Here is a 16,767-nt window from a genome sequence, read left to right as displayed (position 1 = left end):
TCTGCACCGTACTCCGCTGTATACACGGCTCTGTAGAGGAACAGCCGGCTCTGCACCGTACTCCGCTGTATACACGGCTCTGTAGAGGAACAGCCGGCTCTGCACCGTACTCCGCTGTATACACTGCTCTGTAGAGGAACAGCCGGCTCTGCACCGTACTCGGCAGCTCACAGTAGCCGGCGCTGCGCGCACAGTTGAGGGCAGCCTGAGCCCCGGGTGAGCGCTGCTTCCTAATGAGCTGAGTGCAGCGAGCGGCTGATTGGCCCAGGCAGCCATGAGGAACACCCCGGCCGGCCGGGGACTAGTGAGCACAGAGCCCGCCCCCGGCGCACTGCCCCCGGCCGCACTGCCCCCTGCACCCTTTATACGCCGCCCGCAGCCACGATCCCCCCACAAGTAGCATCTGCCGCCCGGCGCTGTACGCTGCTGCACCCCCACACAGCAGCCCACCTGCAGCCCCTGCCTCACTCCCAGCACACAGCCCCGTGTCCTCCCTCCAAACTTGTGGTGTGTCCAGCAATGAGCGGCCGGCGGTGCACACTGACATCTGTCGCCCTGACCTTCCTGTGGGGCATCCGCCTGGCCATGGGGCAGGATTACCAGTTTGGCTTGGAATACTTACTGGAAGATAACCCGGAGGAGCCGGAGTACAAGGACCCGTGCAAGGCTGGTAGGTGCCGCGACTCCTTCCTTCCATTCATCACTAATTGCCATTGGAGCTGATCTGCATGTTGTCACTAATGGAACAATTATAATTGTCACAATTATATCAAGGATCTTAAAATAAATCAATATCATGACTAATTGTATTGATGGAACCAAGATTTCCAATATGTCCCCAAAAATGCAACGTTCTCCCTAATTTTACGAACCCCACTTGTTGTTAGTATCTGCAAGTACCGTCCTCGGTGAATGTCGCTGCGTCCATCACCTGCACAACATGCGCCATTCACACGCAAATCGATGGCGCAGCGGTGGCATCGTTATTAGTGGTCGCCCTGGATGTCGCCCCGGCGACACATCATGGGGCGTCCCGGGATTAGTTCAGGGATAATAGTGGCACCTGGACCAATCTGGTCACTTTTTGGAGAAATTCGGTGTCGAAGTTTGGATTGAATAAAATCAATGAATTACCCAGACACTCAATATTTGGCGCAAAATATGTTACTATTTATTTATTTTGCTTCCTTAGGTTCAAAGTTATATCCTAATCTGTCCTCTTATATCTGTTATATTTTATTAACCCTTCCTTTGTTCTAGATTTCAGTGAAACTTGAGTGGTGAGTAATAATGGGCCGTTATTCTCCCCTTCCAGGGGTCAGCACCCAGCTAGGGCCCTGTGACTGGAACATTTGGCTGATGATTCAGTGTAAGGCTAGGTGCAGATGACCGTGTAGTCTCTTGTGTGATCAAATTCTATTGGATGAGGAGAAGATGGAGAAAAAAAAGTTCTCCATCTTCTTCATTCTGTCAGTTTGTGGAAATCGGGCTGCACTCTGATGTCATCCAAGTGCAATCTGATGGTTTCCACGGACTCATTGACTTGCATGGCAGAGTGCGATTCAAATATCGGGTCCAATTCGGTCCAAGGGAAAAGTCTGACAAGTGCATGTCTGGCCATGTGCATAAACTGTCAACCCTGTGCTACCTTACATCTAGGCAAATTTACTAAGCAGGAGCTCTGGAAAGCAAAAAAATATAGGGGCTCATTCTGATATCCATTTTCTTCCACGTACGAGAAAAACGGTCCTAGTTTATCCGCCAATTTGGTGCAAGTTTCAGAGAAAAAAAAAACGTTTCTCCACTATGTCCTATCTAGCGATCCATGAAAAAGAGTCAGCACTCCGATGACTATAGGTACCGTCACATTTAGCGACGCTGCAGCGATCTAGACAACGATCCCGATCGCTGCAGCGTCGCTGTGTGGTCGCTCAAGAGCTGTCACACAGACAGCTCTCCAGCGACCAACTATGCGAAGTCCCCTGGTAACCAGGGTAAACATCGGGTTACTAAGCGCAGGGCTGCGCTTAGTAACCTGATGTTTACCCTGGTTACCAGCATAAACGTAAAAAAAACCAAACACTACATACTTACATTCCGGTGTCTGTCCCCCGACGCTGTGCTTCCCTGCACTGATTGTGAGCGCCAGCCGGAAAGCACAGTGGTGACGTCACCGGAAGGTAAGTATGTAGTGTTTTTTTTTTTTTACGTTTACGCTGGTAACCAGGGTAAACATCGGGTTACTAAGCGCGGCCCTGCGCTTAGTAACCCGATGTTTACCCTGGTTACCAGTGAAGACATCGCTGAATCGGCGTCACACACGCAGATGAAGCGATGTCATCGGGAGATCCAGCGACAAAATAAAGTTCTGGACTTTCTGCTCCCACCAACGATGGCACAGCAGGATCCAGATCGCTGCTGCGTGTCAAACTCAACGATATCGCTATCCAGGACGCGGCAACGTCACGGATCGCTAGCGATATCGTTCAGTGTGAAGGTACCTTTACAAGTGCTCTTAGATTTTGCTTTATTTTTTATTTCTCCATGGCTCCATAGACTTGCATTGTGGAATTTGATCTGACACTTGGATCAATATCAGACATGTCTCCGCAATGTTGCGCGGATCCCTCAGTCCGCAAAAGAAAATTGGAATTGTGAAATATCCCATAGACCGCCATATGTAAGAACGCTATCCATGAAAAAACGGATAGAGCTCATATACGACAAACGGATGTCTGAATGAGCCGTTAATGGGAGAGAATATTTCTGTCAGCTGACTTTTCTGCACTGTGTGTTACCAATCCCTAGTCACATTAATAAGATCCTTGAAAATGTATCTTGTTATTAGAGTCTGTTAGGCTTCTTTTACACATACCGTTGTTTTGCTGTCCGTTTCCATGGGGCCGCAAAAACGGGGCGCAATAATTTCACAGTGTGCCCTGCGCCGTATGACCGTGAGAGCCATATTTACAGCCGTGAAAAAAGATCCAGCCTGCTCGATCTTTTTCCCGGCTTATGGACACGGCCCCCATTGAAAATCAATGGGGCCACAAAAACAACGGAAGTTTGTTTTGGTGGTGCACCGTGACTTCCGGTTTTGCGGAATGCTTTTTTTTTCTAATACTATTTCCATAGTATTGGAAACCTGAAAAAAAGGTGATCCGTTTTTTGCGGTCCGTTATTGCGGCAGACCGTGAAAATTGCATCGATACAGTCCGTAAAAAAAGGCCTGCAATAATGGGCAGGAAAAAAACCCGGTATGTGTAAGGTCTGTCCCACACGTCCAGATAATTCCGGTACCAGAAAAATCGGTACCGGAGTTATCCGTGTCCGTGTGCTCACCTGGCACATCAGTGTGGCACACGTGCGGCAGCCGTGTGCCGTCTGTGTGCCGACTGGGTACCACACACACCGTGCAGGAGACAGCGCTAGAGTTAAGCGCTGTCCCCTGCTTTGGGTGCTGAATCCAGAATTCATTCCTTCTTCCCAGCAGCGTTCACTGGAGAGAAGGAATGAAAAATTATTTTTTTTGTTGTTGTTGTTAAAATAAAGTTCCCGGTAATCTCCACCCTCCCTCCCCCTGTGCGCCCGCCCGCTGGCATTAAAATACTTACCCAGCTCCCCCGATGCTTCCTCTCAGCGTCGCAGCGCTTCCTGTATGAGCGGTCACGTGGTGCTGCTTATTACAGTGATGAATATGCGGCTCCACCCCTATGGGAGGTGGAGCCGCATATTCATCACTGTAATGTGCGGCACCACGTGACCGCTCATACAGGAAGAGCTGTGACGCTGAGAGGAAGCGCCGAGGGAGCTGGGTAAGTATTTTAATGCCAGCGGGCGAGCGCACAGGGGGAGGGAGGGGGGAGATTACTGGGAACTTTATTTTAACAACAAAAATTTTTTTAAAAAAATTGATTTTTTATTCCTTCTCTCCAGCGAACGCTGCTGGAGAGAAGAAATGAATGGGGCTTCAGCACCACAAGCTGGGGGGACAGCACTTACTGTAGCGCTGTCTCCTGCACGGCACACGGACTGCACACGGACAGCATCCGTGTGCGGTACGTGTTTTACACGGACCCATTGACTTTAATGGGTCCGTGTGATCCGTGCGCTCCCACGAACACTGACATGTCTCCGTGTTTTTCAAACGGACACACGGTCCGTGAAAATACGCTGACATGTGCAGAGACACATTGATTTTAATGTGTCTACGTGAGTCAGTGTCTCCGGTACGTGAGGAAACTGTCACCTCACGTACCGGAGCCACTGACGTGTGAAACCGGCCTAAAAGTAGCCTTAGGCTGGATTCACACATCCGTGTGTCATGGTCCAAGTACGGCACTGAGCGGCTGCGGGTCATGAAGGTGTTTATTTTGGGTCGGGATACCCTCGGTTCGTCCGTTCTTCACAGACTGTGTCATGCGGATGTTTAGAAGGACGTACTAAAACGTGGCAGTCATGTCTGCAAATTATCAGTTGAGCACACGGCCAGTACACAGACTGAAAATACAGCCTTTAGGACTTGTTCGGACTACAGCACACTGACCAGCGTTATTGAATAGGGCTGTTAAGATATCACTTTTTTTTCACATGGGCAGAATGCACATATGGATCATAACTGCATCTGATTTTTATGGATACATTGCAGTTAGTAGTATAGGAAACTATTTGGTCTTGTAATGTTTACTGCTGACTTATAATATGGGATGCCGCATGGATGACACACAGATGTAAAAAACAGACACATGAATAACACATGGGTAACGTGCAGATGCAATATGGAAGGAAATTTTATGTTTTTTTTCTGGATGAAAATAGGAGGATTCTTCATATGCTGATCTGCACCTGATCTTAGTCTGCAGCTGTTCCAGAATCTTTTCCATAAATGTTTGGAGAGATTATTCGGGACTATTTAATTCTTTTTCTTATGTGGCTAAGAACTTACAGGTAGGTAGTTGTGAACTATCTGATTGTTGTGCCTGGCACCGATATCTGCCAGCTCAGTGCGGTCACGGACCGTTCCTGGCAGCAATTCTGCGGCTTCCGGTGATGTCATGTCGACCGAACAGCTGCTTCTCTTCCGCTCTGCTGTGTTAATGATGATGTCATGCTGATTGACAGCCGGCTTCCCGCTGTATAACTGCGGGGATCCAGCTGTCAATCAGCACGATGTCAGCAGTCACGCCCATCAACAGAGCAGCCCAGCAGAGCTGCTCTGTTGATGTGGAGCAGCTAAATTTCCTAGTGAATGTGTCGACCTGGGATAAGTAAACTTATATATTATATAGATTATGTGATGTCCATATTGAGGGATCGCTGAGTTGTCAAGCTCCTTTATTTTGATCATTGTTACTGCATAGACCTTTTTTTGTATATGTTTGCTAGGTTTGAACTTGTCAGGCAGAGTATTATGAAATACTTATTTATGTGTTTAACTGTTACAGATCTTTTTCCTTCTGGAGAAGTGTACTGAATATAACATCTGACTGGTACTATATATAGTACCTTTAGTTTTGGTATTATTATTATTATTATTATTATTATTATTATTATTATTTAGTACCTGTAGAGACACAGAAGGTCAGTTGATGCTCTGGTCCGCTAGCCGAAACCACATGGACCAGGTATTATCTAGAGTTTAAAGAACACCCGCTCTCCTTTTACCTTGGATGTTATACTACTCAGACAACACAGTGTGAGGGTAAAACAGTGTAGCAATACTTTATTGAACCACAAAACAGGGAAAGAACACGTAACACAGTCCCAGCAAAATACCAAAGATGATACAAATTACAGTCTCACCCTTTTGCTGACTCGCTGAGATAAGAGCAGCTGTTACTTCAGAGCTTCCAGGGCCGACTACCCCACCTGTGGCAGGCACACAGAGAGGAGGTAACGACAAGCTTAGGAAGATGACAATCCATTGAGGTTCAAGGCCAGTTGACCAGAGGGTCACAACCTGGCTTCTCCAAACATCTCCATGGAGCCAGTTCCCATTCCTGGCTTTCCCAAACATATACATGGGGCTCAGGTGACCGATGGGTCCAAATCCTGACTACCCCAAACATATCCATAGTGATGGTCAGTGGAGCAGATCTGTATTCATTTCATCCAAGGCCATGGTCCCCTAAGCTGTCATGCTCTGTAATGTCAAATCTGTGTCCCTCTTCATGGAGCCATGATTTCTGGGCTGCTGTCTTGTTAAGAATCTCTGGTTCTTTGGATCTCTGGTTCTCTTGGCTATCTGGATGTCTCTAGGTATATAGAGGTATATATCCTCTTTTTACAACTGTCCTTCAAGCCAGCATTCACAATGAAAGGGGAAGAATGGTGACAAGATCAATTTGCATTGTTTGATTATGTAATCTACTTGCATAGTATTCCCTCCTCTGCTTTATAAGTAAAAAAACTGGCTGGCCTGGACAATGTGTAGTCAACATATCAGCAAACATCATTGTTCAATTACCCTGTATCACTGTCTTGCAAAGTTGGCAGACCATAAGTTGTAGGACCTGATATAAGATGCAAAACATTAACCATTCATCTATTTAGAAATATCAATTTAACCTAGAACAAGAGTTAACATTTTAGACTCTTGACCAACAAGAAACAAACACATAAATTCAAAAGTCAACTTATATATTGAACAGTCTATTCCTCCTGGCTTGCTGAAAATAAACATCTGGTTAATTAACAAACTGCTGGGACGTCACATTACCTTCTTTTAGTACCTTTATTATTGGTAGCTTTATTTATTCTAGCTCTCTGTCCATTTGGAGTAGCATTCTTTATGGTCATCTTTATGATCACGTTTTGATTGACACACTTGCTCTACATGTCCAATTATCTGTTAGTTAGAGTTAACATTCGCGCATTCAGGGTTACTTTCGTTGAGTGGGGGCACCTTACCGTTAACATTAGGGTGCCAACCTCCGCAGGAAGGTCGGACAGGTTATATTAGGGTTTTCTTAGCCCATTACAAGCCCTACCTATTTGCATCATTTGACTATCCCTTGACATTGTACCTGTATGATACCCTCTTAATGACAACTAATGATTGACATACCTCACATCTAAACCCATGTCTTCTTTATCACTTTCATTGCGCTTTATTCACTTTATATTTGAACTATTAGAGTGCTTTCAATGATTCCTACATTGAGCGGGGGCGCCATACTATTAAACGTTAGAGTGCCAACCTGCGCAGTTACGCATGGTGACTGCTAGGGAATACAAGGGTATTATTAATTGTTTATATACCCTATCGAATATATATTGACAGATTTTTGTATTTACCCTGATGCTGTATTTCTATTATACATTGGTATTTGTCTGTTAATGTTTGCTGGGAGTCATGCTTTTAACATATTATTAAAAGTTCATTTTTAGGGGTCTACTTTTGTCTTCCGGTTTTCAATATAGTTACCTGCCTAGTAGTTTTTAGCCCCATAAGAAAAAAGGAAAATAATCCTGGATAATCCCTTTAATTGTGTGTTCACTCTATTAGAAATAGCCATACTTTGAATTGTATAGAGAACTTAGTTGTAGCATTATTTAGAATATAAAATCTATACTGAGCTTGTATGCTAGGGAAATAAACCAATATACACTAAGCCTTATGTCTACACAAGTTTATAATAGACGGTAAACATCGTTCAGCTCTAATTGACAGGTAAATAGCTGTAATCCGTGAATAATTAACCACCTCGCCCTTTCTAGATGTGTCTGCTTTGTACTTGTCAAGCACAGTTCATAAGCAAGTGCAAAGCTTGGCCATACATGTTAGACTAAGTTCACACATATCCGGTGCTGCATGCTGAGCACTGCATGGGGGTTTCATTGGAAACCCTGAGAAAGCCAAGACTGATCCATTCACTATTATGAGGTCAACTATTATGAGTCACTTTGGACTCTGTCTGACATCCATCCTGGCAGTGTTCTTCTACAGATGTGCACGAAAGCATGGTAGACTTTAAGCTTTTGTGCACATCTGAGAAAGGTGGACTATCCTGACAGATACCAGACGTAGGAAAATAGAAAAAAATTTGGAAAAAAATTGGAGTCCGGCTCAACAGGACTAAATTTCCTTTTCTTTTTCTTTTCAAAAGAAAGTATAGTGCATACAAAAGAAAAATGTACATGGTCGACATGACCAAGTCTACGCGTTTCGACTGCCTAGTGCCGTCGAAATGTGTCGACTTGGTCATGTCGACCATGTACATTTTTCTTTTGTATGCACTATATTTTCTTTTGAAAAATAAAAATAGAATTAAATCCAGTCCTGTTGAGCCGGAGTCCAATTTTTTTCTATTTTCCTTGAAGTGAGGCCAGGGCGAGGCCAGAGTCTGAGCCCCAGGTGGATGAGCATAGAGCTACTGGGTGAGCTGGAATCAAGTTTCTATAATAGACACCAGAGATAGTCCGAAAGTAGAGTGACTCATAATAGAGAATGAGTCTGAGTCTTCACATTGGAATTCTGTTTTTCGGGGATCCGACAGACACACCCAGATGCAGTTCTCAGTGCAGACCACTGGATATATGTGAACCTAGCATTAGATAATCGTCGGATGACCGTGTCAAACGAGCCTCAATTATATCTCCCGACTCCTCCATACACAGGTATATTCAGTCAAGCATTCCTGTTTTCTCTTTGAATTGGTGGTAAGAGGGAGTGCAGAAGTGATAATTTAATGTAACTGTTGCGTTTGATGCAGGGGTGTAACTACAACAGATGCAGGGGTTGTAATCGCACCAGGGCCCTAAAAGTCCCTTTGGCCTATAGAAAAAGACTATTGCTATTAAAGATTCAAAATATTTGGGGGCCCCATTGGAGCTTACGCCACTGTTTCGATGATTTTGCCCCCCAAAAACTGTCGCAGAAGTCACTCCATAGCTATATTCAGTTTTTTTTTCAGAACATTTTGGAGTGTAAACTTCCCAAAATCCTACTCAAAAAGTTCTTCAAAAACTCTTGGAAAATTCTTCCATTTCATTTCTATAGTAAATCCGCGTTGCTGTTCATATGGTGAATTTTTGGAGCCTTTATTTTCCTAAAGAGGTTTTGAAAGACTCCAGAGGGAAAACGGAAAGTGCATGTCACTTCTTTGCAGTGGATCATAACGGAAACCTTTTCAAACCAGGCACTGTCTAATCAGAAGGCTGGAAAAAACTTTTCAGGGGAAAAAAAATCTTCTAAAATTCATCAAAATAGCTTCAGGAATCATTTAAAAAAGAAAAAACTCCTCCTAAACCTCCCCCAAAAAGGAAAAAAATATTCCTGAAACTTTCTGCTTGAAAACTCTTGGTTTTTAAACTCCTGAAATGTCCAAAATGAATCTCGCCATCCGGCTATGATCCCACAGAATTTTATGATGAAGATGGTTCTTAATGACATTGACTGTATGATTAAGAACTATTTTGAGCACAAAGGAGTCCTGCAAATGATGATGTGGTGCCTTCCACAGAGCCCTCATCTCAACATTGTGACTGCCTTAGACTACATGAAGAAATAGAAGGATTTGCACTAGCGACATCCACAGAAGATTTGCGGTTAGTTCTCCGAGATATTTGGAACAACCTCCCTACTGAATTCCTTAAAAATCTGTGTAGAAGAATTGATGAAAGCAAAGGGCGGTCAGACCAAATAGGGATTTGATTTAGGTTCTTTGTTTAATCACTTTGCATTTTGTTATTGGATGAAAATAAACTACTATCACTAGCAGCATTTCTTCCCACACTTACCTAAAACTTGTGCACAGTATTGGGGTAGAAACTATCTTTTGATCGATGATTATGACTTACAACCAATGAAAACCCAAAACTCATTATCTCAATAAATTAGAATAATTAACAAAAAAACCTGCAAAAGCTTCCTAAGCGTTTAAAAAGGTCCCTTAGTCTGTTTCAGTAGGCTCCACAATCATGAAGAAGACTCCTGACTTGACAGATGTCCAGAAGGTAGTCATTGACACACTCCACAAGGAGGGTAAGCCACAAAAGGTCATATTAATGGAAAGTTGAGTGGAAGGAAAATGTGTGGTAGAAAAAGGTGGTCAAGCAACCGGGATAACTGCAGCCTTAAAAGGATTGTTAAGAAAAGGCCATTCAAAAATTTGGGTGAGATTCACAAGGAGTTGACTGCTGCTTCAAGAGCCACCACACACAGATGTATCCAGGACATGGGCTACAAGTGTCACATTCCTTGTGTCAAGCCACTCATGACCAATAGACAGAGCGAGAAGCGTCTTACCTGGGCCAAGGAGAAAAAGGAACTGAACTGTTGCTTAGAGATCTAAGGTGTTTTCAGATGAAAGTAAGTTTTCATTTGAAAATCAAGGTCCCAGAGTCTGGAGGAAGAGTGGAGAGGCCCCAATCTAAGCTGCTTGAGGTCTAGTGTGAAGTTTCCACAATCAGTGATGGTTTGGGGAGCCATGTCATCTGCTGGTGTAGGTCCATTGTGTTTTATCAAGACCATAGTCAGCGCAGCCGTCTTCCAGGAAATTTTAGAGCACGTCATGCTGACAAGTTTTTTGGAGATGGAAATTGCATTCTCCAGCAGGACTTGGCACCTCTCCACACTGCCAAAAGTACCAATACCTGGTATAAAATGAACAGTATCACTATGCTTGATTGGCCAGCGAACTCGCCTGACCTTAACCCCATAGAGAATCTATGGGATATTGTCAAGAGGAAGATGAAAGACACCAGACCCAACAATGCAGAGGAGCTGAAGGCTGCTATCAAAACAACCTGGGCTTCCATAACACCTCAGCAGTGCCACAGGCTGATCACCTCCATGCCACGCCGCATTGATGCAGTAATTGATGCAAAAGGAGCCCCAACCAAGTATTGAGTGTGTTTACTGAACAAACATTTCAGTAGGCCAACATTTCGGATTTTAAAATAATTTTTCAAGCTGGTATTATAAATTATTCTAATTTACTGAGAAAATGACTTGGGTTTTCATTGGCTGTAAGTCATAATCATCAACATTGAGTTGCAGGATACTCCGGTCACATGGGAGCGCACAGGACACAGTAAAAAGGATTAAAAGTTTCTTTGTTTATTGAAACTTTTAATCCTTTCATCTGTGTCCTGTGCGCTCCCATTTGACCGGAGTATCCTGCAACTCACTGTTTATTCCTCTCCTGAGGCACCCGGCAGGAGCTGCATCGGACCTTTCTCAATCAACATCTCCCCTGACCGCCAGCTTGGCGTTCCGTTAGCCTGTCTTCTCTGTATCTATAATCATCAACATTAACAAATAAACACTTGACATAGATTACTCTTTGTAATTACTCTAATATATGAGTTTCACTGTTGTATTGAATAACTGAAGTAAATTAACTTTTTAGTATTCTAATTTAGTGAGAAGTACAGGGTGGGCCGTTTATATGGATACACCTGAATAAAATGGGAATGGTTGGTAATATCAACTTCCTGTTTGTGGCACATTAGTATATGGGAGGGGGAAAACTTGTCAAGATGGGTGGTGATCATGGTGGCCATTTTGAAGTCGGCCATTTTGGATCCAACTATATTTTTTCCAATGGGAAGAGGGTCATGTGACACATCAAACTTATAGAGAATTTCACAAGAAAATCAATGATGTGCTTGGTTTTAACGTAACTTTATTCTTTCATGAGTTATTTACAAATTGTTGACCACTTATAAAATGTGTTCAAAGTGCTGCCCATTGTGTTGAATTGTCAATTAAACCCTCTTCTTCCACTCTTGACACACTGATAGCAACAGCGCAGAAGAAATGCTAGCACAGGATTCCAGTATCTGTTGTTTCAGATGCTGCACATCTCGTGTCTTCACAGCACAGACAATTGCCTTCAGATGACCCAAAAGATAAAAGTCTAAAGGTACCTTCACACTAAATGACGCTGCAGCGATCCAGACAATGATCCGGATCGCTGCCGCGTCGCTGTTTGGTCACTGGAGCGCTGTCACACAGACCGCTCTCCAGCGACCAACGATGCCGGGAACCAGGGTAAACATCGGGTTACTAAGCGCAGGGCCACGCTTAGTAACCCGATGTTTACCTTTGTAACCATCCTAAAAAACAAACGCTTCATACTTACCTTCCGCTGTCTGTCCCCGGCGCTGTGCTTCTCTGTACTGGCTGTGACGTCACCGCTCTGCTTTCCGGCCGCTGTGCTCACAGTGAGTGCAGGAAAGCACAGCGCCGAGGGACAGACAGCGAAAGGTAAGTATGAAGCGTTTGTTTTTTTTACTTTTAGGATGGTAACCAGGGTAAACATCAGGTTACTAAGCGCGGCCCTGCGCTTAGTAACCCGATGTTTACCCTGGTTACCAGCGAAGACATCGCTGAATCGGCGTCACACACGCCGATTCAGCGATGTCAGCGGGAGAGCCAGCGACCAAATAAAGTTCTGGCCTTCTAGCCCAGACCAACGACATCACAGCAGGATTCTGATCGCTGCTGCCTGTCAAGCTGAACGATATCGCTAGCCAGGACGCTGCAACATCACGGATCGCTAGTGATATCGTTTAGTGTGAAGGTACCTTAAGAGGAAAAGATCGGGAGACCTTGGTGGCCATTTTTATTTTCACAAGAGTAACAGGAAAAATTGGGCCCCAAAAGTTGTTGTCCAATTTCTACTGAGTACGCTGATACCCCATATGTGGGAGAAAAAACACTGTTTGGGAGCACGGCAGGGCTGGGAAGGGAAGGAGCTTTTTCAACGCAAAATTGGTTGAAATTGAGAGCGGACACTGTGTCACATTTGGAGAGCCCCTGATGTGCCAAAACAGTGCAAACCCCCCACAGGTGATGCCATTTTGGACACTAGCTTATCTATATGTGTGGTGAGCACTTTAGACTCCTAGGTGCTTGACAGATGTTAATGACGTATAGATATGAAAATAGAAAAATCACATTTTTTTCTCAAAAATGGTCTTTTCACTCCAAGTTTTTTTCACAAGGGTAACAGGAGAAGTTGGACCCAAAAAGTTGTTGTCCAATTTCTCCTGAGTACGCTGATACCCCATATGTGGGGGAAAACCACTGATTGGGCGCAGGGCTCGGAAGGGAAGGCGTGAGGTTTTGGAATGCAGACTTGATGGAGTGGTCTGCGGGCATTATGTCGCAATAGGAGAGCCCCTGATGTGTCTACACAGTGGATATTCCCCCCACTAGTGATCCTATATTGGAATTGATCTAGTGTTTTCCCGTTATGTGAAGTTTGTGGTGGCATCAGGTTGGCATATGAGTTGCGTGGTTTAAGTCAGGTTGGCATATGTCAGCTGTGTAAATAAATGTATTAGTCCATGGATGAGTGGAACACTCTGAAGCAGTCTTTCATACACAGACCAGGTTTGTCAAGGCAGATGTCACACTAAAGTGGTATCCTTACGTACAGCCCTTCTGTGACACATATTGCACCTTTTTTACTTTGCAGTTTGAGGGACCTTCCTGGGGAAATGTTGACCTGGTTCAACACAGGCACTTTCACTTGTAGAAGTACTGGGACCCGCTCTTTCCCGACTGCCAAATATTAGGGCATTGATCGTTACTTCCTGGAACTGAAGGAAGGTCTTGGTCTGGCCAGCACATCGTGATAGCACAAAGGCATTGTACATTGCCAGCTGTACAATGTGCACGGCCAGCTTCTTGTACCACTCCTTGGCATTTCTCATGGCACTGTACGGCTGGAGGACTTGTTCAGAGAGATCAAATCCCCATGTTCTTGTTGTACCCCAGTACACAGTGAAGTTTGCAGACCTGTGTAGAGATACATTGTACAGTGCTAGGGGTGCTGCCATCACTGTGTATGGTGGTCAAGGAAAGGACATTCCTCTTGTACTTGACCACTGGCATATTCTTGCTACATTGGGCTCTGCTCTTGCCCTTTCTGAGCATCTTCTCAATTAGCATCTTCCCAATTAGCATCAATTAGCATTAGCTTCTCTTATTTTTGTGGGCTGTACCGCAGGCTGCGGTAGCTCACGCAGAGAGGGACTTGAACAGTGGGACTCTGGTATAAAAGTTATCTACATAGAGGTGATAACCTTTATCCAGCAGTGGGTGCACCAAATCCCGCACAAAATTCCCATTCACCTTCAGGTCATGGGGGTATTCAGGGTGTTGAATCCGGGTGTCCTTCCCTTCAAAAACCCCAAACTTGTGGGTGTACCCTGAGGTATTCTCACACAGTTTGTATAGCTTAATTCCATACCTGGCCCTCTTACTTGGCAAGTATTGCCGGAATTTGAGCCTCCCCTTGAAATGTATTAGGGACTCAACCACACAGATGTCCCTTTGGAGGTTGCACACCTCTGCAAACTTGTTGCTGTAGTGCTCAATTATCGGCCGAACTTTGAAAAGTTGGTCAAAGTTGGGGTCATCTCTGGTAAGACATTGTGCATTATCACAGTAATGCAAGAATGTGCAGATGGCCTTAAAGCATGTTTGGGGTATAGCCATGCGGAACACTGGAGTGTTATACAAAATGTCAACACTCCAATATTGCCAGATTTCTGGCTTCTTCAGGAGCCCCATGTGAAGAAACAATGACTGTTACAGTGTAGTAGTGATCAAGCAAAACATGGGGGAAGTAAGGGGAAAAGGAAGGGGAGGAAAAAGAAGGGAAAGGAATATGTAAATCTAGGAAGGTAGGGTGTGCACCAAATTTTATTCAGAGGTGTTTGTGAGAGCTTGGTGTAAACTTTCTTTTCTGTTTTTTTTTCTCTTCTAAATAAAAAAATCTACAAAGAAAGATAAAAAAATGTGATCAAATAAAAAAAAAAAACTTACTAAACAGACAGCAGTAAAAAAGAAATTGCTGAGCTCCCGTAAATGACACTAAACCCAATTGCGGTCCCTAATCTAATAATCTAAATTATTTTTTGATTCTTTAAAAAAAAATTCCCAACAACCAAAGGTTGATCACTGATGTCCGTCACTGATCAGCGCTCAATGGCTGCATGATGCATGAATGATTTTTTTTTTTTGTGCGGACACTAACTCAATTCAATACAAAATACTGTAGTAGACAATGATTACTGCCGTATATTTTTACTGTCCCTAATCTAATCCTATCAACTAATCTACCGTAATTTTTTTTCTTCACTTTACTGAAACTAACTCCATTCAGTAAAAAATACTGTAGTAGACAACGATTACTAAAATATATTTTTACTGTCCCTAACTAATCTAATCCTATCAACTAGGCTAAATGATTTTTTAATTGATTAAAAAATGTGATAAAAACACAATGAAAAAATCAAGTAACCTTACTTAGTTAATAGATGCAGAAATGCTGAAACATCAAAAACTCATCATGAGAATGTAACCTTTAGGGGGACAATGTATCCCCCCCCCCCCCAAAAAAAAAAAAAAAAGGCAATGTTCGACATTGGCGTTAAATTAAAACAGAAAAAAAAATACAGCAGTAAAAATGCTGCACATACGTGTGTGGGAACATGTCCTCAGGGTCTAGAAAAGTTGAGTGACATCAAGGTTGGTCGTTCCATAAACGAAATACAAAAACACAAACTTCATTTACAAATAGTGAAAATCTTCAAACTGGTGACAAAAAAAGGGCAAGTAACAACATGATATTTAGTGCTATTTTTGTTTTTAATTTTAGATGTAATTATGCAAATCTAAATGTAGTTATACAATAAGTTATGGAAATCTAGAGAGTTTGTGGGAATGCTGGAAGATCTCTGGAGTAGATGTTCCGCGCCTGGGTGAGGATACAGGACAAGTGGCTGCACCATTCTCCGCTCACATGCAACCATTCAGCTCTTTACGAGTCATAGGAGGACACCCATTATATATAGCTTGTCCTGGTGAATTTCCAGCTGTTATATAGGGGACGGTGAATTTCCTGCATTTAGACTTCATTGAAGCCTCTGGCAAAGTACTCCCCGTGGAGATAACATGGCTTTAAAACCTTGCATCATTGAGATCTGTGAAATGTAGAGGATACTTTGTAAAGGAAATCCTTGAGTTTAGACTTATTAATTTCTAATGCTCAATGTCCGTTCAATAATTTCTTTGTTTGCAATCCTGTTGGATCATAGCAAGTTCCTAATTAAATTCTTTTTAAAGGGTCAACTATAGGTGGGTCATAAGGAGGGGCTCACTGACTTATTTATTCATTGATGAAATGCATTATTTCATGCATGATCTACAGTATATGCCCTTTAAAGGATTTTCCACATCTCTTTTATTTCAAAATTAAAGGCTTGAGAGCACTGAAATGTAGTTGGTGAATACAGGATCCTTACTTTTTCACTCTTTTGGATGTGCTGCCTCCTTTTTGGGATTTTTTTAAATCTCTCATTTGAGATATGGCATGAATTTGCTATCAATTGAGCAAATAGCACCTTCTCACCTGCCGAGTCTGTGCCTCTCCGCCATCCTGCGAGTAGGGTGCCCTGTCAGTTTCCTTTCTCTCTCTCTCCTAGCATTGGGACGAGGGAGCTGCAGATATCGACAGGTAAGTTGCTGGTTATTATTTTGATGCAATTGTCTTTAAAGAAAAAAATGTAGATTTTAAATCCACACGTCAATTCTTTCTGTGGACTTTTACAGGAGATTTTACCCTTTGCAAGGCAAATCTGCCAAAAATAATGTTCTACATTGTAATCCTCAACTGATATTTTTATGTTATTATTAGTTTACTCACTTATATAGCTCCATTTATTCCACAGCGCTTTACGGACCTTATTGGCACTGTCCCATTGGGGCTCACAATCTAGATTCCCTATCAGTATGTCTATGGAATG

At 43.3% G+C, this 16,767-nt stretch overlaps 1 protein-coding gene across 1 annotated transcript in view; it reads left to right on the top strand.

The window, feature by feature from the left end:
* Positions 1 to 453: 453 nt before the first annotated feature.
* The window catches only part of TLL2 (tolloid like 2), a 295,163-nt gene continuing 278,849 nt past the window's right edge, over positions 454 to 16,767 (top strand). The window contains exon 1 of the mRNA XM_069753374.1: positions 454 to 670. Within this exon, the coding sequence (XP_069609475.1) occupies positions 520 to 670 (151 nt within the window). The 5' untranslated portion in view covers positions 454 to 519. The remainder of the gene's footprint in view (positions 671 to 16,767) is intronic.

Source organism: Ranitomeya imitator, chromosome 2 (assembly GCF_032444005.1).
Source record: "Ranitomeya imitator isolate aRanImi1 chromosome 2, aRanImi1.pri, whole genome shotgun sequence".
Taxonomy (NCBI): domain Eukaryota; kingdom Metazoa; phylum Chordata; class Amphibia; order Anura; family Dendrobatidae; genus Ranitomeya; species Ranitomeya imitator.
The sequence above is the reverse complement of the archived record's forward strand: the minus strand, read 5'-3'. Positions and strand labels throughout refer to the sequence as shown.